The sequence below is a fragment of the Bubalus bubalis genome, chromosome 6 (assembly GCF_019923935.1).
Source record: "Bubalus bubalis isolate 160015118507 breed Murrah chromosome 6, NDDB_SH_1, whole genome shotgun sequence".
Taxonomy (NCBI): domain Eukaryota; kingdom Metazoa; phylum Chordata; class Mammalia; order Artiodactyla; family Bovidae; genus Bubalus; species Bubalus bubalis.
The window spans coordinates 43,632,503-43,659,391 of NC_059162.1; the positions used below are offsets into that span (position 1 = coordinate 43,632,503).

Sequence of the window (26,889 nt, forward strand, 5' to 3'; positions counted from 1 at the left end):
CCTGCCTCCCATACCTTCTGGCTATGCTGGGCCACTTCTACATACAAGCCCTGGTCCATGACTCATGGTAAGTGGCTAGATGATCTGCCAGTCAGATTCTGGCTTATGGTGCCCGAGACCAACTGGTGTTACAAAGCCTCCCCTTGAAGATTACATCTTCCCCCTTCTGAACTGTTTACTCATTCGTTTGTTTGTTGACTGCTTCTTTGGTGCTAAGCAATGTTCTAACAAATTTTGTGTACAAAAGCAAAACCCAGTGATTTATTCACAAGGATGACAGAGCTACAAAAGAATGTGCAGATTTGACACGTCATTTATGCTAAAGCCAAAGGCATGAAGGGAAGGAATGGTACCCTTGGACCTGGGATAGGGGTGTTTCTGTGCAAGTGCTTCTGAAATTTGACCCTTCAGGTTTCCCAGAACATTTCAGGCCAGCTGAGGAGCTCTTTCCTCTTAGAGAAAAACTGCCCTTTGCAAACAAATCATCTGAGGTTGATGCTCCCCAGGTAAATTCTTGTCCTCATCAGGATCTGCTTCTTTTACTGCTCATTACCTCCACATCAGTAGCTAAGATAATTTCATCATGGACTTACCAGGGAAATTCAGTGTTTTCCCTGAGAGAGAAAAACAGACTATTCACTGAAAGACTTGGCAGGGCCTAGGTAATTTGCGCTGGGGATCCAAGGAAAGATGTGTTTGAGTGGATTTTGGAGGCTTGTTGGATAGAAGACAGAATAAGAAGGTAGAGTAGGAGAGAACTGTTATGGGAGTATCCTTCAAATCATGATTTAACATCTTGGCAAAAAATACTTAGGAATTAAGTGTGGTACACCTTATTAGTAAGTTTTAGCATTAGGATTCTGACTTATTTATAAGAACTGGTCGAACATTAGACCAGATTTGTGTTGAGAATTTGAGAACTCCTCCATCCAACAGCCTTGGGCCATAATCAGTCACCGTACCCTGGAATTCACATCGAAATGAATGAAAGAAGATATTTCAAGAAAAACGAACATATTGGTTATCAACTTTAAAGTCATGTACACTAATAATCTAAATCCAGTCCCCAAATAAGAGGATAATTATTGCATGCACCTTTGAAATGTATGCAAAGAGCTTTAAGTCTCAATTGAATTGTTCCTTGACAGGGGATGTAGTTGCCTGAGTCCTTGTTGACTTGGGATGGCACGTTTACTCATCAGAGTTGAAGATGAATATTTCTGTGATAAGGCACAGTGACTTCCTATAATCTCTCAGTCTTTGTGTTAGCAAAATTACAATGTCAGTTAATAAAATATAGTTGGGCTATTTTAAATAACTTTATTTGTAAATTTAACAAGCTCTTATTAGAAATGCTTTGGTATCAATACAATAAAAATATGTTGGTTTCCCCTCCACTGAATCATATCAAGTAACTGGAAAAGTTAAGCATTTGTTCTCCCCAGCATTTTTTGGAATTTTTTCAAATAAGGACTACTGCTTATCCACATGGCATAATATGGCTATAATTATAATTTTTTGTATCTTAGGAAAAAGAAACAAAATATCCAGAAGAGAAATCTGCAAATGTTTCTTAGTTTCTTCTTCAATGGATGTTTATGTAGATGGTACACCTCTCAGATAACCTTTTTTCCCAGCTTTGCCATTCTCATCCTTAATGCTGTAAAATAAAGAAAAAATAGAGAGTTATAAAAAGCTTTAATTTTCACTCTAAATGACCATTTCATAGATTGCAGGAAAGTTTGAAACATACCTCAGATGATTTTATCCAACAATGTGAGCATTGTTTTAGTAGCATAAAAAGATAGTAGAAATAATAAGCTATGGTTAACTTAGGGAAGAAGCAGGTTCAGAACTAGAAGGAGCCTATTTCTACAAATATTAATAAAGCAAACACAGCATAAGTTGAGTAAATACAGGACTAGTGCACATTAACAGTATTAGCCATAGATAAATAGCTATGGGTCAACAACTGTGTTTTGTGCATATTTCTGAGCTATGTACTACTAAAGAGAAAAAGGCATTGATATAAGCCCTAATTCATGATGGTTGGGTTATTTTTTAACTCATCAAATCTAGTTGTCGAAACGGGCTTCATCCTTAGGTAGAGAATGGCAAGAACACATTTTTTAAATAATGAAACAATGTGAACTAGTAATTAGGAGTTGGAGTCATTATGAAATGTCTTTGTCAAGATATAAGTACTTTCAAATGGCAAATTTATCTTTTTGAGAATATTTCACTCTTAATGATGTATTAGATATAGGAACCATTTTTAAAGTGTAGATTTAAAATTCATAACACTGGTATCATGCTCTTAACAGTTAAGACCTCATTATAGCTGCCTCAGTCATGTTCCAAAAGTTGAGAGATGCTTTCAAGGCACCAATCATTACATTTACATGTAATATTGCCCAAGCTCCAGCTATTTAGCTGTTTGAAAAATTTTGTTTAATAAAAAAAAGAAAAAGGAAATCATATTCTCTCATTTCACAGTTATATATTAGTTCTGTATTGAAAAATGAAGTGACCCTACTTCTAAGAAGCTCTTTTTCACAAATACGGCAAAGTTTGGGATCCAACACTATAACAAGACCATGGTCAGTTTTGTTGTCACTATACTTATATGAAATGTCATTTAAATGAAGCCAAAGAGCTTTATTTGCCTGGAAACTTTAAGGGAAATGATTATTTTCAGTAGCAGGATCAAGAATATTTCCTTGAATTTAGGACCAGCTGAGATAATTTTCCTTTGCTCTGTAGCCAGGAAGATGGTCCCAATTGCTGGGAGATGTTAGATGGTGAAACCTAATGATGGGAGTGTACCTCCACATCAAGAAGAAAACTGAAAAAAAAAAAAAAAAAAAAAAAGAAACAAACTGAAGGCAGAAGACAAGTCTTTATAGTTTTTACTCTGAGTCTTTGGACCATTACCTTTCCCGTACCAAAATAAGAGCAGGGGCAAAGTCCATTTTAAGGGGCTTTTTGAAGGTCTCTTTTAAGGCAAGGGCAAAGTCTCTTCCCTACAACTCAACTTGATTCAGTAAAGCAGGCCTACCCAGTTGCTGTAGACCTTCAGTGAATTGTTAAAGGGCATCCTGGATGTCTGCATCCTCAGCAGTGAGGCAATCCAGTAGCTCACTGTCCCATTTCTTAAGGTAAAAAAAAAAAAAAAAAAAGAATTCTAGATTGTTAGACTCTGCTATTTCTTTCTTTAGGCTTATGGTAAGTAGATGGTGTGAGTTCCAAGTAGCTGTGTGGGGACAGGCAATGAGAAAGCCCCTTGGGTATAGTAGCTAAAAAAACCTGAGTTATCACCTCTCTTTTTACTTTTCCTTTCTATTCTTCTCTGAACTCTATTTCCTCTCCCTATGGCAATCCAGACACAGTTTTGATTGTTTTTAACTTGACAGAAGAGAGCTTGCTTCCTTACTTTCAGTATCCCTTGGCTTCTAATGGTTGCCACAGGTTGGCAATTCTGGCACCAACAGCTTGTGAATCCCCTGGAGCTGAGGTTCCCTACCTATTTATTCTGAAATACCACTGACATCTATAAGAGTGCAGAACAGAGCTAGAAGTACAAAAGTAGGTAGGTGAGGATTACCAAAGGGAGCCAGTTGTTCAGTTGGTGGGCATAGTAATAGAGTCCCAGTAAAACATTACATGGCCACTCATTGGCGGATGTATCTGGCATTGAACCAGATATTTTAAACATGACCCTGTTATACTTACTTTAGCAAATGGATGTAACTTTGCCTAAATTTTCTTGTCATATCTCATCCTGTTCAAAGTTTTAACTAAATCTGGTCTTTAGGATCCCCAGGTTCCACTTTTCTCCATCTTTCTTTCTTCTTCATGCTCTTTTCCAAGTTAAAAATTGCTCTTAGATAAGACTTTGATAACAACATTTGCACAAATGAAAAGAGACTTATAGTTCTTGACTAGTACTGTGCCTACTAGGAATGTTTCTATTTAGTAGGGTATCTATACCATAAATAAAGGAATTGAATTAAATGGTGGATTTCCAAGTATCAATATGCATTTTGGGGGAAGGGGGATAGAGAGAAGCTTAACCTACTTGGTGCTTGTGAAATTAAAATGCATGGGTGGCTACAAATTCTATGTATATGGATGGCCCTGAGGGCAATATGATATACTTATTTTTAACACCCATTTAAAAATATCAGTTCTGTAATCCACATGCTGAATTGGAAAACAAGAATGTAAAACAATATTATGATAGAAAGCAAGGAATTTGAAGGATTCTGTTTATAAGATGCTTTGATTGATAGAACATAACTTTGTATTGTTACTTTGTCTGGAAAAGTCTTCCTGTTTTCATTATTTTACCTCAGTGGCATGATTAGTGTTGTCTGGAAACATTAGTCACTTCCTATATTTTTCTCTGTGGTAAATGTGTTGATACGAGTAGGGGAGAAGGAATAAGGGTGTTCTGGAGGAGTTGGCTAACATCCAAGTTAAAAAATAGGAGGTTTTATAGTGGGTAATGTCACTGCTCTTGACCATAAAGGGTATGTTCCTCTTTTCTAAGTTTTCTGTGTTGTTCTTTAAAAAATGGATTTAAGATGCAAAAAGTGATCAATAAACAAAGCTCATTCTCAAAAGAGAGGAACTTTTAGTTTTAGTAAGTTTCTTTTGTGGGAACACATCATTAAACTCTGATTTAGGTAGATAATGTAAGTGTACAGTTACTAATAGGTTAGAAATTCTTCAGATAATCAAATTTACAATTGGTATGCCTAATTTAACTACTTAATAAAAAGGGAAGAGGTCCATTTTATTGTATCATTGGCAACCTAAAACTAGGTTGCTGGGTTACAGAGAAAAAATCCTTCCTGAATTGTCCTACCAATTAGTTCCTACCACAGTTCTACAAGATTATCAGGTTCTTTGATTGCTGGATAAGCTGGGACTTAATAGTTACTGCTTTTTAACGAGAATTCTCTCATTAGAACATTTAAAATTACTATCCCTTTCACAGATCCAGGACTTATGTCTGGATAATTTGATTTATGTCTTTAGGCATGGTAAGTACAGCTGTTATAATTAGTTTGATCATATTTTTATTTATTGTTCATAAATAAGTAGAATACAATATTCAAGTGAAAATAAAGAATATAAAATTGATGAGCTATCACTTTTGTAGAAAAAGTGTTATTTTCTATTCAATACTAAAAAAGCTAGATAGCTATAAAACTTTACAGGGAATGAGAATGTATGGAATGCAAATATTTAGAAAATAAAAAAATAAAATGTCTAAGTTAGGGAAGATTATGTGACATAAATATTATAATGTAGAATAAACTGATACCTTTTGTAAAATGTAGAAAAATGAAGGACATAAAGTTAATAAAATTTTAAAAGTGTAGAGAAACAAGATATAGCAAAGTAATAAAATATCACACTAAAAATAAAATTTGTTTTGTGTTTTTTTCTTGCAAAATTAAGGCAATTTGTTAACTTAAGTAGGAAATCTAAACCACAAAGAGGCACAAAAAAAGGGCTGGCTTCATTTCTTCTGGGAAAAGATCTAATATTGATGACAATGTGGTAGTGATTCAAACACATTCATACATAGTACCATACCATGGCAGAAGACGAATTTCAAGTTACTAAGGTCAATCAATGCCATACCTAAATAAGGCAACAAATTTTTGTTTCACTTTCTCTTTTGAAGTGACTTAATCACTTCACTTATGATGATAATAACTCATATCAACATTAATAAAAAAAATCTTAGCATCAGTTAGTCTATGAAGCGTCAGAAAAAGCTGAGAGCAAAAAGGCTTGGTAACAACCCAAAGAGAAGATTTTCACATGACTAAACAGCAGTGACAAGCCTTGTCATGTTTGTTACCTGTTAAGGATGGATCCTCAGTCCCATCGCCTGCTATCTGAACGTCCAGTGGAGAATGGTGGATGGGGCTCCCTAAGCTTTCTTCTTGTTCCTTCAGGGATATGGAGTTTTTATGGGGAGATTTATGGTTTGTGTTTTCATGGGGATTGACTTCTGCTCTCTTTCTCGGGAGCGGTGTTGGCTTGGCAGGCTGGAAAACCTGCCTGTGGGGAGCTATGGGGTGGTAGGCTGGTTTCTCAGCTTCCCCTTCACCCTCCTCCTCGTCATCAATCACAACCAGCTCAGCATGGATGATCCCATCATACCCAGTCAGAAGCTTCTTTTCTTCCTCATTGTCTTCTGCATGCTGATACCCCATGAATATCATTGTCACAGGCTCTTTCTCATCCAGGTCAGAAGGCAGGGAATGAACAATATTATATCTAATGTCTATCTCATCCTCCTGGCAAGGGGGTGAAGAACTCTGGCGTTCTGACTTCTCAACTAGTGCTCTGCTGGGACTCAGTCCTGTATTTGGAGAGGGAGTATATTTGTCCTGCATTACATTTGGTTCTTCCCAAGGAGTCATCAGCCTCTTTTGTTGGATGTGGGGCATCTCCTCTGCTTGTTGAATCATTGATCGGGGATGAGGTATCGGCCGAACTGGGCTGATGTGATTGACATTGTTACTTCTCTCCTCTGCGAGTCCGTTGTCCATGTTGTGTATGGATCCATTCACATCATTACCCAGTCCATTAGCTTTAATTTTTATCCTTTCTTGAAAGTTTGGTCCAGGAGTTGCCTTCTCTCTCTGTGGAGTTGTAGGTCTGCAAAATGGATTGGCATATACAGGTTCGTGGTACTCTGTTGGGGATTTAGAATTTCTCTCTGAAGCCTGTCTTAAAAGTTCCTCCACTTCAACTGGTGCCAGGCCATCGGTGCCATTGTATGCTGCACTGTGATTAGAGCTTACTGCATAGACTGACTTTTGCCCGTCATCATAAACTTTTATCCCTGTACCTTTAAAGTCATCTGATGGGAGAGGTATTGAAGACAGGACTGTACTTTCTCCGGTCTTCAAGTCTTTTTCAACTTTGATTTCCATGGCATACAAAGCTGTTGAGAGACAAATTTGATCTCCGATTTAGTCAATTTTTCCTGTTGTAAAGTAACTTGCTTTCATAGTGTTTATGTCCAGTATACCTGTTGACATTATTTTATGAGAAATCTTTTTAAAATTTCTGATTTATTCATTAAATATATAAAGACTAAAACTTTAATGACATGGGATTTTGTGCAAGGATGTATGAAATTACTAAAAAATGGGAAAGACTGAAGAAGGGAAGCTGATTGTTCCAAATGGTAAGGATTTTCACTAGGAAACCAAAAGATGTTCCCTTTCTAATGAGAAAATCTGACACAACAGATTTACATTCTTTTATATTGCTCAGTAGGAAGAATCAGAGTTTTCTTTTTAATAAGGAAGAATATGTTACTCTGTGCATTACTGTTGGTAAAGGCTGAGCAAGGTATATTTTATTATGTTACATCCTTGCTCTACGTGTTGAAATTAGAGAGGTGTGTTCTAAAGTTTTCATAGCTAAGAGGTGGTTAAATATTGAACTGGTATTGAAGAGGGAGGAAGAAGGCTAGAATCACATGCTTCTCATTTTGCCTTATGTTTCTTTTCATTTTCACTCCCACTTTTAAGAAGAAGAGCTAAAAATAGAGCAGTATCAGCTGTATTAAAACAACTGAAGTGGGGGGAAATGGTTGATTTGGGGGAAGCTGAAATCTGTTTCATGGCCCTGGCAAGATCTTGATGCATGCATGCATGCTCAGCCGCTCAGTCGTGCTGACTTTCAGTGACTCCATGGACTGTAGCCCACCAGGCTCCTTTTCCATGGGATTATCCAGGCAAGATTGCTAGAGTGGGTTGCTGTTTCCTCCTTCAGGGAAGATCCTAATGGCCAGGATCATGACTGGCAGAGTAAGGCTAACGGGATCCTGGGCAGCATTACAATGTGGCACTGACTGTTTTTGTGTCCCCCGTCTTCCTCTTTGGAGACATCTTGCGTTTCATCTCTCCCCCACAGCCCAGTGGTTCTTGGCCTTCCCTGGCTACCCAACTAAAACTGTAATACACTCACCCACATGTGCCCTTTCCACCTTCTCTGCATTAGTCTTCTCTTTAGCATTTTTGCTTCCTAATATATTTCATTTATTTACCTAATTTTTAATCTATTGTCTCCCTTAGAATGTCAGCTTTTATTCTCCCTTAGAATGAGGGCAGAGATTTTTGCTGTTTTATTCACTACTGTGTTCCTAGTGTGAAAACTGAGCTTGGCCTTGAGCTTGGCATTGAGTATTTGTTGAATGAATGAATGATTGCTCCCTGAAGGTAAAGTGTCACTTTTCTTTCACTCTAAAATTCAAAGGTTCCCTCTCTGCCCCTATACAAGCCTTAATTTTCCCTGGGCCATTGACATTAGTTTCATGCAACCATTCTCACATAGGGGCAAATGCCTGACCTCAGGGAGAATACTTTTGTTCATTCATTTAATCTTATTCTAATGTCTGCTACACAGAATATGTTGGGAGAGATATTTTTGAGCAAGGGAGCTTTGTTTCAAGAGCCTCTTGTCTCCTTTAGGTCTTTATCTTCCCTGTCCTTACCTAGTTTGCTGAGGAATAAAATGCATGAAAGAAATACTGTAACCCCATTGTTGCTACTTATACAAGTGACTTACCTCATGGAACTTTGTAAAATGGACCATTACTTAACCTGGAAGGATAGGATGTTACAGCAAGTTGCTAATATATGATATTGTAAAATATGAATTTGAGAACCTACCATTGAAGACAAAGTTTTCATATACCTTTTCTATTTTGTTCGTCATCTTCTATTCCTTCATTTCTTTCCTTCCTTAACCTGGAAGGTATGTAGGATTTTGGAAGGTCGGGGATATTAGCATAGATGTCTTCAACTGACTCTGTAAAATTCATATTAATTCAAAATACATTTAGAATATACTGACAATAGAGAAAAATTTCAGCAGGCTAATCAAAAAATATCTTAGCTTGACATAACATAGACTGCTCAAGACATACCTCCTGATGTTTCTTCCTTTTCCACCTTCACAGACTATAAGAGAAAAGAATTCTCCATGATTAATACAGTTTAAAAATAAATTCTAAATGTGAATATACTTTGAAGAATTATATACTATTTGTGGAATCATTTTGGGAGGGAGTCATAATTTTCAAATTGGCTAATGCTCACCCTTATTATGTCTTCTGTTGTCCTCTCAACTGATTTCAGTTTCTTTAAAATTGCTTCTTCATTGGTTGAGATTTGCAGTTCAGCCTTTTCAAGATCTTGGATCTCTTTCTCAAGTCTGAACAAAGATATATGTTATATTGTTTAAAACAATACAAATACAGAGCCCTCAACGATACAGTTCCCATATACCAACTTTACTTGGAATACTGCATGTAAGTATCCAGATACCATATAAGAACTTAGCATCACACCAAACATTACAATAAGTACATAGAAGATACCCAGTACCTGACTTTGACTTACTTTTCAAGTTGTTTGTTTTTGACAAGGGGGATTCTCAGGTAAAATATTTGACCCTTGGTCCCATTTTCTTCATTACAACTACTAATGTTACTTCCAAATGAAATTGAGAGATTTCTCTTACAAAGAGGCCTAAGTTTAAAGTTCGACCAAAAGAAATGGTCCATCTGTCATTAATACTGTAGATTGCCAATTTTTCTTACCCAAGTTTTCATAGAAATTACTTGGAGAAATATTGTAATTTTATTTTCTAGCCAAGCAATACTTTATAACATTATAATTATTATATTTGATTTAAAAATCATAACTATTTAACTCTTAAAACCCCTGCATATCCCAACACTGACAATGACACTTCATTTTAATTTTAGTTTTCTAGAAGTTGCTATATTATAGTGAGTAGTGTTCTATTACAATGAGTGAAGAGGAGAGAAATGGACAAAATCTAGTACAGAGGCCTCAGTTGCTGTTGTTTATAGAGGCTACATTTCCTAGATTAGAAAAAAAATTATCACATGGTCTAACAAAGTGTAAGGGAACTCATAGGAACAGAAACAGACATTTGAAATTGGATTGTCACATCCTGAGCTGGTATCTTGACTAGTTGAGAGCTGCGTGTCAGATTCAAGTTAATTCCAGGGTGTGGCATCATGACCTCTATCCTGAATAAAAGCACACTACCACTGGCATTCACAAAGTTAGAAAAGCTGGCCCTTGGCATCCATGAAACACACGTAATTTCTCAGGCAAATACTCTGAGCTCTAAAATCAGCTGCCTCAATGGATGGCTGCTTAGACATAGCAGCTAGTTCAGGAGATGACAGCTGTGGGTATTAGTGTCAGCTGAGATAACTGTCAGTTTTCTTGACTTCTTTCTTTAAGATGATCATGCATCTGGCAGCTCAAAATCCCTGTGCTATTGTCACACCAATAAAAGTCCAAGATATGGTCAAGCAGATCATTCTACTTATTGCTTTCATTTCAAAGTTCTGACTTGCCGGCTGCCTATAACTGTTGGTAGTTGGCTGTTTATAGCTGAGGTGCTCTTGCACATCATAAAACTCCAAGTAAAATGCAGTACTTCTGGTTTCTTAGAAGTTAGTAATGTGTGATGCCAATCTCTTAAAATCCCTCCATATCCACGGTACTACAGTTGCCCTTCGGTAGAGTTGTGGGGCTATATGTTGGTTGGTAGAATGGAAAGTTGAATACTAAAAGTGGTAGATCTGGACTGTTCTATTTCTGCTACTCACTACTTGTAAAAGCCAATTCTTTAAACTTTCCTGAAACTCAGTTTTGTAATATGTAAAATGAGGATGTAGTATACACCTTACTTGGTGCAGAAATTTGGTAAAGCTAAGAAGAGGTGATGTCTTTGAAAGCACATTAAACATAGTTGAGGGACTTCCCTGATGGTCCAGTGGCTAAGACTCTGTGCTCCAGTCTGGAGTTCAGTCCCTGCTCAGGGAACTAGATCCTGCATGCCACAGCTAAAGATCTGGCATGCCATAATAAAGATGGATGATCCCACATGTCGCAATGAAGTCCCACAGGCAAATAAATATTCAAAAGTAAATATAATTGATATCAGATGTAAATGTTATTTTGGTGTAATTATCAAAGGTTTTCTGCAATACATCATGTCTCTCTTCCATTGTCTTATTCTGCAGGTTCCTTTACCTGATAGCATGTTTAGCAGCTCAGTTCAGTTCAGTCGCTCAGATAGCATGTTAGAGATAATCTAATGGGGAGCCTTTGGGTAGAAAACAAGAAGGCTCAAGTCATTGCTGCAAAAAGCTCTCAGGATCCAGCTGTGGAATCAGGTGGACCTGGGCTTGAGTTCTGGTTCATCTATCAAGTTCCTGGGTGACCCTGGACAAGTCACCAGACCTCACTAAGGCTCATTGTTTTCATTCATTTAAAAATGTTTGTTTAGCATTTACTTTGTACCAGGCACTATCCTGCATGCTAAGACGTAATGGTGAACACAGCAGTTCCCTGCCCTCAAGGACTACATTCTAGTGGATAGTATACAAATATAGGAGCTGGCAACCTTTTCCTATAAAGGCCAGATAGTAAATACTTTAGGTTTTGCAGGCCACATATGGTTTATGTTGCTTATTCATCTTTATGTTTTTTTTAATTTTTAAAATATTCTAATAGTTTAAAAACCATTTCTAACTCATGGCCATACAAAATTTGGCCATGGCTAAATATGCCAACTCATTAAAATGTATATATGTATGGCCCCAGATCAAATCTAGCCCTGAACTTTACACACACACACACACACACACCTCATATATTTACTTATAAATACACATATACACACATATATATACATAATAAACAAATGTGTATACATACATACATACATTTATTTATAAAGAAAAATATTTCCTTGAAAAAAGAAGCTAAGGGTTATAAACAGAAGAATATAGGAGACAGAGGGTGCCTAGGAAGGGTGTTCTATTTTAGATAGTGTGGTGATGGAGAAACTCTGACAAGGTGTCATTTGAACAGAGACATAGAGGAAATGAGGGAGAGACACACAGGAGTGTTAAGGGGAGTGTACTTCACAGAGAGGAAAAGTCACTTCAAAACTTGAAATAATAGCTGAGGGATTAAGGAGGCAAATGATGAGAAATGAAGTCAGAGATGGGGTGGCTGCCAGATCATATAGGGCTTTCTGCATGGTAATGCCTTTGGGAATTCTGAGAAGAGGAAAAACCTGCCAGGACTTGAAATTTAAACAATTACATTGGCTGCTGTGTGGAGAATAAACTGGAGCAAGCAAACACGGAGGTCTCAGTTGTAATAATTCAGATAAAGATGGCTTAATTCAGGGTCCTTGCTGGTTGACGAGTGAAAAGTAATTGGATTCTGGAAATATTTCAAAGAAAGAAATGCCAGGATATGTTGATAGATTACATGTGAGATGTGAAAAAAGAGAAATGTCCAGAGTGATCTGAATGTCTGTGATCTGAACAATTGGAAAACTGTGAATGCAAGTGGCCAAATAGTAATCTGGGAAGGAGAAGGAAGGAGATTGGTGGGGGATGTGTTAAATTTGAGACAGTCAAATGGTGACATGGAGAAGACAGATATAAAAGTTGGGAGCTTAACTAAGCCTGGGTTTAAAGATACAAACTTAGAAGTTGGTATTTATAGCCATAGGAGTGGATAAAATTTTTTAGAAAGTCTGAAAGACTGAATCCTGGGGCAATTAAACATTTAGCAATGTGGGCAATGTTAAGTACTTTGTAGGGTTTGTGTGTGTGTGTGTGTGTTAGTCACTCAGTCGTGTCCGACTCTTTGTGACCCCATGGACTGTAGCCTACTAGACTCTTCTGTCCATGGGATTCTCTGGGCAAGAATATTAGAGTAGGTTGCCATGTCTTTTTCTAGGGGATCTTCCCAACCCAGGGATTGAACCTGGATCTCCTGCAGTGCAGGCAGATTTGTAGGGTTTAATAAGGAATAAAGGAAATATTGAACATTTGGCTAATGCTGGTTTTCTCCTGTCTCTGTTCCTTTCTATTCCTGGGGTACAGAGATAGAGCTCTTGGTCTGCCTGTGCAGTTCCATCTCAGGGAAGTATGAAATGCACTGGGGCTTGTAGTTGCTTTCCTCTGTAAAGAGGTCCATGGATAATGTAATGTCAGGTAGTACTCATGAATATCTTTAGATTAATATAGTAAGAATATAGTAAGAATATGAGGTTGAAAGCCTGTCAGCATCATCAGAATAGCTGCTAATGAATGTTTCTGGAGGTTTTCAAGTCTTTGGTAAAAACTGCATTAATATTAGGCTGCTGTCAAATGACACATCATGATGCATGCGTGAAAACAAAATAGATGCAAACACACACACTTTTCTCTCCTTTATCACTTAGTTACAACCAACTCTGTAAAATAGAATAATAAGGAAGCATCTTGGTGCTAATTACTTGGAATTGCAAAATTCTGTAGTAGATGCTTACTTTTACAGAAAATTTCTTAAAATTCTCACTTTAATATTTTATTTTTATGTTGATGTGATACTTCTGTATATTATTTGTGGACAACATAAATATAATTAAGGGATAAATGTTAGAGTTTTTTTTTCTTTTGAAAAAGCTTTCTAAAAGATTAGGATGTCAGTGGGAGTAATGGGAGGCCCAGGGTAGGGAGCTGGCGTCTCCCGCATGGTTCTTCTCACAAGAGCAGAGCTCTGAGGGGCAGGTGCTGCAGAAGCCCAGCAGCAGAAGAGGCGCTCTCACAAGCTCCATAGCACATAATGGATCAAGCTCTTGAGGAATGAGGATTCTTAAGGAATATACAAATTACAACTGGTAGGTGGGTGCTATTTTGTATAGCTAGTACAGTGGGTCTCAACCGAGGGCGCTTTCTTCCCTGAGGTCATTTGGCAATGTCTGGAGACATTTTTGGTTCTCACAACTTAAGAAGTGCTACTGACATCCAGTGAGTAGAGGCTGGGGATGCTGCTGAACATCCTATAATGCACGGCACAGACCCCCACAACAGGACTTCTCTCATTCAGATTGTCAGTAGCGTTGAGGTAGACAAGCCTGTGACACCTAATACATTGCCTAGTCTAGTACAGGTGCTTGATACATGCTTTATAATGGATGTTTAAGTATTTGTCTTTGGGATATTTTTGCTTTTTCCTCATTATTTTTCTCTTCCACTTAGCCATAATATAGGATCCAAATTTATTACTTGTTGAAAAGAATTTGATCATCCTATTTTTATTTAAAATTATTAATTGGGTTAACTTGCTTTTCAAGTCTCTTTCTGTCTATATATATAAATCAGTCTGTGTGTGTGCTCAGTCATGTCTGACTTTTTGCAGCCCCACAGACTGTAGCCTGCCAGGCTCCTCTGCCCTCTAGGCTGCTCTGTCCATGGAATTTTCCAGGCAAGAATACTGGAGTGGGTTGGCATTTCCCACTCCATATATATATATAAATTTATGTACATATAAATATATATTTATTTATTTCCTGACTCAGTGACTATTCATAATTAAGTGGATACTTAACTCTGATTTGAAGCTCCAAAAATGCAGGGCTTACATTAGGGCCTCATATCTAATACTTTTCCAAAGATTTTGGTGGAGAGAAAATTTAACAAGTATAAGTGAAGAAGTGGAGTAATATATATGTCTATATCTGTATGTGTGTATAGTACATTTGTATATGCACATTTATGTGTACATCTATTTTTTATGTGTGCATAACATTTTAGTTTTACATGTAAATATAAATCTATGGTGTATACACATGTATATGTAAAACTAATTTTTTTTAACTTGGAAAGCTTTGGGTAGATCACAGGGGATAACCCTCTAACCTTCACTTGCTTTTCTTTCAGCTGATGGGCTAGAATTTCCATAAGTGCCTGCCATTCCCATCTTTAGAAGGTATTACTTTTCTCAATGGGAACTGAGTTCCTAGAAATGCTGATTCAGTTTGGTGAGAAACAGGCAGCAGAGAAAGAGAAATGGTGCCTCCTGGGCTGTTAGGTGGGGCCTGATGGATGAGTTAGTACCTTTCTCCCTCAGTTTCTGGGAGATGTTAAGCAGGTATCACATGCCAGTTTAGATAAGCAAACTACCTGAAAAAGGATTTGTAATGCTATCCATTTTTGGAATTTTTCCTCTCCTTATTTGTTGGAGAAAAATAGGGTAATTTTCAAGAGCTCCCTAGGTGAAAGCAGGTAGCTTTCATTTCATGCACTGTTCTAGTAATAACTTCCCTTAATCATCGTGAGATAATGTCCCCAATCCAATTCCAATGTGCAATTTTTTTGTCTTAGAAAAAGGACAGCACAGAAATGCTAGATGCTCCAAGAAAGGGTTATTTCAGAGGGCAATTTTTTCTGCTGCTGAGGAGTCCATTTATCTCTTTCAGTTTTTGGTGGCATTAGCAAGGACTAACAACCACTCCAGTACTCTTGCCTGGAAAATCCCATGGATGGAGGAGTCTGGTAGGCTGCAGTACATGGGGTTGCTAAGAGTTGGACACGACTGAGCGACTTCACTTTCACTTTTCACTTTCATGCATTGGAGAAGGAAATGGCAACCCACTCCAGTGTTCTTGCCTGGAGAATCCCAGGGACAGGGGAGCCTGGTGGGCTGCTGTCTATGGGGTCACACAGAGTTGGACAAGACTGAAGCGACTTAGCAGCAGCAGCAACAACCTGATAGAGTTTGCTATTAGGGGCCAAAGGAGAATTCAGAGAAAAAAAATTTTAAGAATCTATGCCCTACCTTAGAGCACTTCACTTGTTAGCAATTATAATAACATTTAATATGTATTGAGTATTTACACTTTACCGGGCACTGGCCTAATTAGTCCTCATAACAGCCCCCATGAGTACTGTTATTAGTTCCATTTGACAGATGAGCAAGCTGAGCCTCTAGAAAGGCAACTGATATTTTCAGACTGCCTGTGGCAGGATGGAATTTGAAATCAAGTCTCTGCCAATACAGCCTGGGCTCTTAACTCCTTGCTAATTAGCCACTGTGGGAACAAAACTTTTTAAAAAATGGATTCTTATGAACTTACAAACAACATTCATTTGCTAATCAGTATGAAAGGATTTTTTACTTTCCATAATAATAAAGTGAGGATTGAAATGCTAGCTGGAGTCTACCAACATGTAACAATGTTGACTCATTACCTCTAAAGGTAATATTTCTTTCCTGATCTTCATTAGAATGATTTTCCTGTGCTGAGAATGTCTCTAGTTAGTGGTCCAGTCAGTATGACCAGGATTAAAGTCCAGGCTTCATCATTTTTCTCTTTGGTTGCTTGAGTTGGGTTTTTGGTAGAAGTGCTTAGAATATACTTTTTCAAAGAGTCTGAGGTTTCATAAACTAGTGCTACTTTATAGAGACACTTTATTTGCTTGGTCATAAGATTATTGTTCAAAGTAATGGAAGCTTTAGCTCTTAAATATAAAACTGGTTATGCCATTTGATTATAATACCACAGTTTGAATGTAATCACCAATGCTATGTTTGAAATTAAATTTATGACTGGTTTTAGCTATTTACTTTGAAAGGACTGAGGAATTACCTGTGTCTTGGTATCACAAGCTCTATTATTAAAGGTAGGACTATGCCCAAAGAGAGGTCCCAACTGACTCTTCTCTGGGATGGCCTGAGCCAGCAGGTGTTAGATCCAGGCCAGGCCACTACTGATGTAACTCTGAGAATAGTTGACAGAGGTGCTAGGACCACCTCTCCAACCCCACCCCAAGCTGGATAAGGAAGAATCCAGTTTCTTTTGGGGCTTACAGGCTCTCAGATAAGTTTGCCTCCAACAAGGTATTGAATTCAGTGAGGAATGATGAGCAATTTTACCCGTTGACTCTTCCCCCATAGGTTCTTTCCTTTCCTCCGCACTGAATCTTGGGAGAACAGGAGGTGGCTGCTGGTTTACCTATGCTTTGGAGTTTTTTGTGTGTTAAAATCCACTTTTTCTCTTCCAGCCCCACTCATAGAAATAGAAAGTGAGCTCTTATCAAAACTAACACACTTGGCTTAAATATTAAACCCCTCCAAGCTTCAGTTTTCTCATTTGGGGAATAATAATAGTATTCACAAAATGGTTGTCTTAAGGAGGTAAATGAGATAATGTTTGTAAGTTTTTAGCACAGGGCTTGGCATAGAGAAATTCGTCCATAGGGCCTCCCAGATGGTGCTTGTGGTAAAGAACCTGCCTGCCAATGCAGGAGATGCAAAAGATGCAGGATTGATCCCTGGGTGGGGAAGATCCCCTGGAAGAAGGCATGGCAAACTACTTCAGAATTCTTGTCTGGAGGATCCCACAGACAGAAGAGCCAGGCGGGAAATGGTCCATAGGTTCGGGAAGAGTCAGACATGACTGAAGTGACTTAGCAACAGCAGCAGCAGCAGCACAGGTTTGACATAGAGGAATTCCTCAATAAGGGTTAGTTACCCCTCTCTCCTCCTCAGTTCTCTAAGGAGAGGAGGGCCATCTCTGACAAATCTAGTGAAGGAGAAAATCTACAAGGTCCATTTTTAGATTTGATCTTCAACCTTAATATCAATGATTTTAGAGCAAGCATTGTGCTACTATAGCTTCAGGGACATATCCATTCTTGAAAATACGGTTCTAGTCAGAAAATAATAACAGTGCTCCAGCATTATTAGAATATTCATGATATTTATGGGAATAGTGTCTGTTTAATAAATGATGTCTAATTTATGAAAGAATGTGCTAGTCTGCCTTGACAACCTGCTGATTCCGTACCCTCACCCCAAGTCCATTCCTTCTGTTCTTTTTAGTAATAGAGCTCCCTGAGTTTTATTTGTCTCTCTGCTGCCCTGCTGCAGATTATATTTCCCATTCTTTGCATTTAAATGATATCATGTGACTAAATTCTGGCCAATAAGATACTAGCAGGAGTGACCTCTGCAATTTTCAGGTCATATCCTTAAAATAGAGCTGTTTGCCCTCCATTTATCTTCCCCTTCCTAAGCTGAAATGCAGACATGGTGAGGTCAGCTTCCTTTGATCTTGACCAAGGGCATCTCTTAGAGGGTAGCAAAGCAACAAGACAGAAAGAAACAGGGTTTCTTGATCATGTTACGTAACGTTGCTGCTCCCTTCCCTTGTATTTCTCCCAGCTAGGATAGGTATGTGTAGGAGGAAAATGAACCTTTCTAATATTGTTTAAGCCACTGTTCTTCTAGAGTCTTTTAAGGCAATAAAACCAGTATGCAAATTATTACATAACATGGAGGATGAATCTTGATGTGACAAATTTTATGAATTTTTTTCATAACTTTTTTGTTGATTTGCAGAATTAGTCATTAGTATATTACACTTTAGGTAGTTTGCCAGTGAAAATAGATAATAAATCAGTTTTTGCTCCTAGTAGTAAAGAATTTACGTGTTTCTAAATGACACATCAAATCTGACATGGTTTGTGTTGGCAATAACTAGTTAATACTGAAAGGCTAAGGTTTGCAATGAAAAAAGGAAATCTTATTTTATTTTATCTTTTAGTCATAACTGATCTAAAAATAGCTCAAATTGCAATGGATACTGTTGAGTATATACAGCTGATTACTTCAGTCAGATATTCTTGACTATAGTATGTTGATCACATGTCATGGGCAGCTACATTGTTATAACGGGTCAGAGATTATAGATATTTTATCTTTATAGATAATGTGGCCAATGAGAATGTCAAGCTGTATTTTCTCAATAAAATTAAAGGTATGTAATCCAGATGAATATAGGCTGTTTAATTTTTAAAGTTGAGGTCCAATAAATTTCGTCAAATATTTAACAAACTTTTAAATGTCAGGCACATTTTATTCACCAAGCTGAAACAAAAATAAATAAAAAAGATGGAGATTATCCCTCTGCATGGACATAGGAGAAGAATTGCCTTACAATCAGCCCCTGCTGAAGAGCATGGGTATAATAAGAAAGCTCTAACCCACCAGTGCAAATAATCACATGCCATGGGTAAGTCTGCCAGAGAATTAAAGGGCATTTGGCATACAGCAAACACTGTTTTCCCCAAGCCAGATCTACTGCCTCTAATCCTGAGCACCGAAGAACAGGACGAGCAAATACAGCACAGTAGCTTCAAGATAACTCCAAGCGGAGAGCTGGCCTGACAGTGACATTGAAACAAGTGTCAGTTTGCTCTGATAATTGGGAACAGAATAGATATTTAGAAAAACTGAATAATTCATACTTACATGGGGGCGGTTTTTGCATGGGTGAATATCATCTCCTAATATAGCTCTATAAATATTAACAATTATCTTATGGGCAGACAATACTCCCATGATTTGAAACTGCCTGCTGGGCAGGTAATGTCAAAAGAGAATGACTTAGCAGAAAAGCAAACCCTCTTACTCAGAATATATTGTAAATGAAGGGTTGCATGTGCCATGAAAAACAAGATACCAAACTGGTTTTCAGAGAATCAGGCGCTTTTATGTCTAAGTTACAAATGTAATTTTCAAATGAACGCGAATAAACCCACACCCTGGAGGTTGGTGTGATACAGCAAATTGGTTACTTTTGAGCTTCTCAAATGTTCTGCCAGACAGAAGCAGGGTGTGTGGTTTTAATTAGAGCCTGGAGAGAACTTTGCAGGACATGCCAAACACTTATTAAGAGCTGAATAACTGTAATAATAATTCAAATCGACCTCTACATAGGTGGCATGAATTTCCTGAGTGACCTTCAAATACTATTGTAGCTAGGTCATGGGAAGTTAACTGCAGATACACTTATCCATGATTTTGGAAAGTTTTTTTCCTTAAAAAAATAAGTCATAAGGGAAAAATATTTTAGTGAATATACTACTTGTATGTTATAAAATAACAAAACATATTCAATGATATATACAGCCAGTGACTGTCTCCATTCAGAAATAATTACTGGCTTTGTGTCTTGTAGCCCTTAACATTTATCTCTAAAAGTATTATAGAGAAGGCACTGTATTTTTCACTTCTACTCACTTCATTTTTACTTTGCTCCTAGTGTTAATTTTTCATACTTGATGCCAAGAACAGGACTCTTATTATTGGAACACCAAAAATATAAATCCCAACCTCAATATAACACAGAATAACCAACAAAGAGCAGTTAGCCTTGGGTGGTCTAAATGAACTAAGTGACATTTGCTTTATATCAGAGAAAAGAGGCATTGCAAGGGGGTGGTGTAGAAGTTTTCTGAGCTCTAAATTGTCTCTGGGGACTTTCCTGGGGAATGGGGAGGCCTAGGCCCCATGATAACATAGAGCCTTTCTTTCACATGAGTCTCTGCTTTCTGAGCCTTCTTTCCTCATGCCCACCACCTGGAAGATGGATAATTGAAACAAATGCCCTTCCCATTTTCCAGATTGTTCAGTTGTTTCTTTGTTCTTTCTTTACTCACAGTCATACTTCTATGACATCCCTGATAACAGCCTTAAATTTGTGTCTCAAGTTACTGAATATTATTTTGAATGGGATAATTAATGTCAAAGTTCTTTGAAAAGTTAAAGAATGTAAAGAGAGGTAAACACAAATAAAAATTTGCTTTGAGGAGTTTATGATTCTTGAATTTCTTCTGGAAGAATAAAGACATATGCGGCAGGTTTTTAATAAATGCTCATTATTTATTAAATAAGAAATAAACAGTGTGAAACATGATGGACAAGGTCTGGAGTCAGAAAGATCTGTGTGTGACTTCTAGGTCATCTGTTAAAAGGTTCATGGCTTTCTGTGCTGTAGTGAGCTTATGTGTAAAACAAGCCTAATTAGATTTCCCTCAAAGAATTGTCATTCTCAAAATAATGCTTATTATGTAATATGTACTCCGTAAAGGATTGTTGTTATTATTGAATTGCAGTCGGGTGATGGGAGCACTCTCAGAGGTGACTCTAATCTGCCTTTTAGCCTTTTAGCCATTGTTGTGGGGGAGTATTTATTTTAGGTGAACATTTAAATTCTTATTTCTACTAACATATAAATGAGATTGGCAAGTATGAGCAAAAGAGAATGCTAGGAAGTGAATATAAGAAAATAAAAAGGCACATTAAAAAGGGGGAAGTAAGAAGGTGAAATGATGACAAGATGGTAAAACATGCCATCAACAAGGGTCTCAAATCCAAGGACACTACAGCCACATAACTTTGCCCTTAACTTGAGATATGGATTTATTTTTAAATTCAAAGCTTTTCTTTTCAGTTTATTGATGTACAAATTATTGTCTAATTTGAGATGGTCTTCTCATATATGTAGTATTTTCAAGTCCATCCATCCATCATCCATCATTCATTCATTAAGCTATGTAGTCATAGATATTCTTACTATGTGCTAGGAGTTGTACTTTTTGGTAAGGGAGATAGATTTTTCCCTTTTTTTTTTTTTGCTGAAAATTTGATTAATAGCTCCTTTTGTTAAATTTAAAAAGCTTCTGAGTTAAAAATAATCAGAATATCTGGGAAATTAAAAACAACAACAGATGAACTATTACAAATCTGCAAACCAGTTAGTCAAATATGCGGAATGAAAAACATGCTTGGAATGATTTCAACTCAAATAATTGCCTCAGAATAATTTCTTGAGTGTTTCCAGCCTACAACAAATTTAAGAAGAAACAAATGGTGGGGAATTTTTTCCTCCCTTTTTGCCATTTTTTTCTCTTTATCTTTGCTCTTATGTTGTCACAGAAGAGCGGCTTGTCTGTCTCCCTGCAATGTGATGTTAGATGTGGCTGGCTGGGTCAGAGCAGGAAGGCAGAGATATTTAGCAGGCAATATTTTCCATGTAGCATGTATCACTGTGTTGACGAGACATTCATTTCATTAAGGGATAACTGGTTTGCAGAGGGAGACAAGAGCATTAGGTAGGGGTTAAATTTGGATAGAAATAATAATGAGCTGCTGCTGCGGCTGCTGCTGCTAAGTCACTTCCGTCGTGTCCGACTCTGTGTGACCCCATAGACGGCAGCCCACCAGGCTCCCCCGTCCCTGGGATTCTCCAGGCAAGAACACTGGAGTGGGTTGCCATTTCCTTCTCCAATGCATGAAAGTGAAAAGTAAAAAGTGAAAGTGAAGTTGCTCAGTCATGCCCAACCCTCAGCGACCCCCTTGGATTGCAGCCTTCCAGGCCTCTCTGTCCATGGGATTTTACAGGCAAGAGTACTGGAGTGGGAATAATGAGCTAAGCTTTGATAAACCATAACCAGCAACATTTGCACTCATCTCACACACTAGTAAAGTAATGCTCAAAATTCTCCAAGCCAGGCTTCAGCAGTACGTGAACTATGAACTTCCAGATGTTCAAGCTGGATTTAGAAAAGGCAGAGGAACCAGAGATCAAATTGCCAACATCTGCTGGATCATTGAAAAAGCAAGAGTTCCAGAAAAACCTCTATTTCTGCTTTATTGACTATGTCAAAGCCTGTGACTGTATGGACCACAACAAACTGTGGAAAATTCTGAAAGAGACGGAAATACCAGACCACCTGACCTGCCTCTCGAGAAATCTGTATACGTGTCAGGAAGCAACAGTTAGAACTGGACATGGAACAACAGACTGGTTCTAAATCGGGAAAGAAGTACGTCAAGGCTATATATTGTCACCCTGCTTATTTAACTTAAATGCAGAGTACATCATGAGAAACGCTGGGCTGGAAGAAGCACAAGCTGGAATCAAGATTGCCGGGAGAAATATCAATAACCTCAGATGTGCAGATGATACCACCCTTATGGCAGAAAGTGAAGAAGAACTAACAAGCTTCTTGATGAAAGTGAAAGAGGAGAGTGAAACAGTTGGCTTAAAGCTCAACATTCAGAAAACGAAAATCATGGCATCCGGTCCCATCACTTCATGGTAAATAGATGGGGAAACAATGGAAACAGTGATAAACTTTATTTTTTGGGGCTCCCAAATCACTGCAGATGGTGACTGCAGCCATGAAATGAAAAGATGCTTGTTCCTTGGAAGAAAAGTTATGACCAACCTAGATAGCATATTCAAAAGCAGAGACATTACTTTGCCAACAAAGGTCCATGTAGTCAAAGTTATGGTTTTTCCAGTAGTCATGTATGGATGTGAGAATTGGACCATAAAGAAAGCAGAGTGCTGAAGAATTGATGCTTTTGAACTGTGGTGTTGGAGAAGACTCTCAAGAGTCCCTTGGACTCCAAGGAGATCCAACCAGTCCATCCTAAAGGGAATCAGTCCTGAATATTCATTGGAAAGACTGATGCTGAAGCTGAAACTCCAGTACTTTGGCCACTCCAATACTTTGAGTCAGATGTGAAGAACTGACTCTTTGGAAAAGACCCTGACGCTGGGAGAGGTTGAAGGCAGGAGGAGAAGGGGACGGCAGAGGATGAGATGGTTGGATGGCATCACCGACTCAGTGAACATGAGTTTGAGTAAACTTTGGGAGTTGGTGCTGGACAAGGAGGCCTGGCAAGCTGCAGTCAATGGGATCGCAAAAAGTCAGACACAACTGAGTGACTGAACTGAACTGAACTGAACCAGTAACAAAGCCATTTAACTTATATACTGCATTAATGCCTGGGTTCCTTTTTGAAACTGAATCTCGCCTGCTATCTTTTGAGTTAACTGAGTAGATTATTGCTTTATATACTGTTGAGCAGAATGCATTTTCTACTATTCTGTCTCCACTTGTGGAAGAATTTTCCTTAAGTGATGTGGGATGCCTATAGCTACTGTAACAGCCTGCTTTCCAGGTTTTCTCATGATATACAATCCCATAGAAATCCAATGCTTCACATGCACCTTCCTATCAGTACTATACATGGAAGGCAGTTTCTACCTCTTTGGAGACAAATGAAAGTGCATTAAGGAAAGGCAGAAGGTCAGAAGGGTACTTTGGAATATCAAAACAAAAATTCTTACTCGGGAACATTTAATCACAAGTAGATAATATTTCTCAAAGGGAATGCAATGTATTTGTATCATTTTCCTTGACAGTTAACCTTTTGCATTTTATGCTTATGACATTTCTGTCAGGCACTCTGTGTGCTCCAATTGAGGTCAGGAGTCTTTGGACACAGTTCAGAAAATAGCTAGTGTCTGGTAGGGAGCTTGGTGCAAGGCAGTTTTGCAGAGGGAGTCATGGAGAACCTCAGGGTAGCTGGATAGCAAAGAAGAACATGGCAAGTGAATGACATAGTTCCTTTGGACTCTCTTTTGGTGCTTGTGGTGTCTTTTGGCTGTAAGTATTTTATGGAGGAAAGCAACAGAAGTGACAGAACAGGATTTCTAAGCCACCAATAATCTGTGCACACAGATGTTTGGATTGAGAAGTCAGTGCCGGACTTGCACCTGTGCCTACAATCAGGAAGTAAATGGTTCAGTGGTCACCCAAGGGCTCATTTAGGAGGCAAATTGAAACCCTAATTTGAACAAAGTGATTCAGAAGATATTCAATATAGTTTTTCTCCTGGGAACATTTCCTCCTGAGGTATTAATCAGGGCACCAGGCAGAATGCTCATGAATATTGTTCCAGAGCTGAAGTGTGACTCAGAAACAAAAACCATGGAAACCCACTTAGTTTCTGAAATGTTGCCTCTCTCTGAAAGGAAAAATGAGAGGATAAATGTGCAGACATACTTTACTTAAAGGTTATGTGTGAGTCAGGGAACCTATGAGTGTTTTTAATATGATAAAGAGTCATATAAATCTCTCTATAAAATGATGCATATACAAGTGAAGTCATAGCATGGATTGGAAATTAAAAATTCTGTGTATGCGTACTAAATTGCTTCAGTCATGTCTTACTCTTTGCAACCTTGTGGACTGTAGCCTGCCAGGCTCCTTGTCCATGGGATTCTCCAGGCAGTAATACTGGAGTGGGTTGCTGTGCCCTTCTCCAGCGGATCTTCCTGACCCAGGGATCAAACCCGTGTCTCATTAGTTTTCCTGCATTGGCAGGCGGGCTCTTTACTACTGCTAGGGTCACCTGAGAAGCCCAAAAATACTATAGAGAATAGCTTTTACAGGATTTAACTTTTGGAAACTTTCGCTGTTCATCCTGAACACAATTTGTTTTTATGATTAGGACTTTTAATTGGATTTTATATTCTGGCTCTTAAATTTTTAGCTGTATGACATGGGGCAAGCTAGCCTCTATAAATCTCACCTGTTAAATGTTATCTATCTCATAAGATGGTTGGGAGAATTCATGAAATAATATAAATGAAGTGCATAGTCCAGTGCCTAGTCTACAACAAATATTCTGTAAAAATTATCTGATATTATTAACGTTTTAGTCTTCAAACCATAAAGAAAACCAATCAATTATTTTCCAAATGGAAAGAATCGTAGTTGGGGGATAACCTTAGACTACTCAAAGAGAAAGATTCTTTGTCTTAGCATAAAGAAAGGCATGGGTTGCCATTTCCTTCTCCAGGGGATCTTCCTGACCCAGGGATTGAACCCAAGTCTCCTGCATTGCACTGAGCCACCAGTGAAATGCAAAGAAATAAGTCCTGGCCGTAAGATGAAAATCTCCAAAGGTCCAGGCACTGTCCTTATTTAAAGTATTTTTGATTCCTAGTAAGAAATCGTATCTAATGTTTTTTGCACGCCTACTATGTATCAGGCACTCTTGAAGTTGCTTCACTTATCCCAGCCCTGTAAAGTGGCTTATGATGGTCTGCTATTACAGACAAGGAAACTGAGGCCCGAAGGGATGAAAGAACATGGCCAGGGTTATGAACTATGGTTGGTAGAAAAGGGATTTGAATGTCAAAGACCATGCTCTTTCAGTTGATCTCATGAAACCATGGAAGTAAAAGAAATGCACACTTCATGGGTAGTTTGGCTTTGCTACAGACTCTGAGCTAATAGCAACATTTCTATTTTGATGTTCCTATTAAAATCTTATCCTGTAGCCGAGAGACCTGGCAGATGGCAAATGTTACCCTTAAGCAGGCACCTAAGTTAGTGATAAATCACATCCAGGGATGGAGACACCTCCTCTGCTTCGGGAAAGAAGACGGCTCTGCCTAGTTCAGCCTCATGAGTTGGTTGCCTTTCAGAGCTTACAGGAAAATGTACTGTATTTAGCAGTAATAAAAGCTCCTTAAGTACTGTGGGTGGTTGTTTCTGAAAAAGAATGACGTTTAAAACATGCACCTAATTATTTAGCAGCTTTAGAAATATCTGTGAAGAAATTGTTCAGTTACCAGGTAAAGCTGCTTTGGAACGTGATTTCTATAATGCTGGGCAGTAGCCGAGGCTGCTTAATACTGTCAAAGCACAGATGGGTATTTTTTGTCTCTGTATGTTGCCTTAGAACGTTCTGTTCCCTGAAGATTTTAAATAAGATAGACATGCCTTTATGGGTCACAACGATGTAAATTCTTTACTAGATCTTTGCAAATACATCTTTTTAGGCCTATTCCTTAAACAATGCAGTCTGCTGTGAGGTGTTGTACTGCTTTCCGAGCATTTATTCCTCCAGCTCCCTATTAATTTTGCAGCTGGAGACCATTGAACCCGACTTGTTTTGAGACCCAAATCTATCCTCTACTGGCTCTGTGATTTTAAAGAAGTCCCTTATCCTCTATGAGCCTATTTCCTCATCCCTGATATGGAGGTGTTGATGCTTTCATTCTAGGATTGCTGTGGATATTAAATGACTTAATGGAAGTCCAAGTGCTTTATAAATTGCACAAGGCTATTTAAGAGCCAACAATTACTGCTATTATTATTTATACTTGAGGATTAAAATCATTTGGTGATGGGTTAATGACATTCTAAAGATCTAAAATAAAGGCTCGATGAGATGCCAGAAATTGGATAATAAACAGACATTTAATTGGTAACTTAACAAAAACATTAACTGGTGCAGAAGAAGGTCCCGAGTGTTGTGAAGGCTTTGTAGAGAAAGGAGAACCAAGGGACATTACATG

The 26,889-nt window shown here is 38.1% G+C and overlaps 1 protein-coding gene across 1 annotated transcript in view; it reads right to left on the bottom strand.

Moving 5' to 3' along the window:
- Positions 1 to 1,306: 1,306 nt before the first annotated feature.
- PALMD (palmdelphin) overlaps positions 1,307 to 26,889 on the bottom strand; it is a 58,195-nt gene continuing 32,612 nt past the window's right edge. The window contains exons 4-8 of the mRNA XM_006045619.4: positions 9,141 to 9,255; positions 8,969 to 9,002; positions 8,737 to 8,850; positions 5,879 to 6,973; positions 1,307 to 1,660 (exon numbers count right to left, since the gene is read on the bottom strand). Of these exons, the coding sequence (XP_006045681.4) occupies positions 1,617 to 1,660; positions 5,879 to 6,973; positions 8,737 to 8,850; positions 8,969 to 9,002; positions 9,141 to 9,255 (1,402 nt within the window). The 3' untranslated portion in view covers positions 1,307 to 1,616. The remainder of the gene's footprint in view (positions 1,661 to 5,878; positions 6,974 to 8,736; positions 8,851 to 8,968; positions 9,003 to 9,140; positions 9,256 to 26,889) is intronic.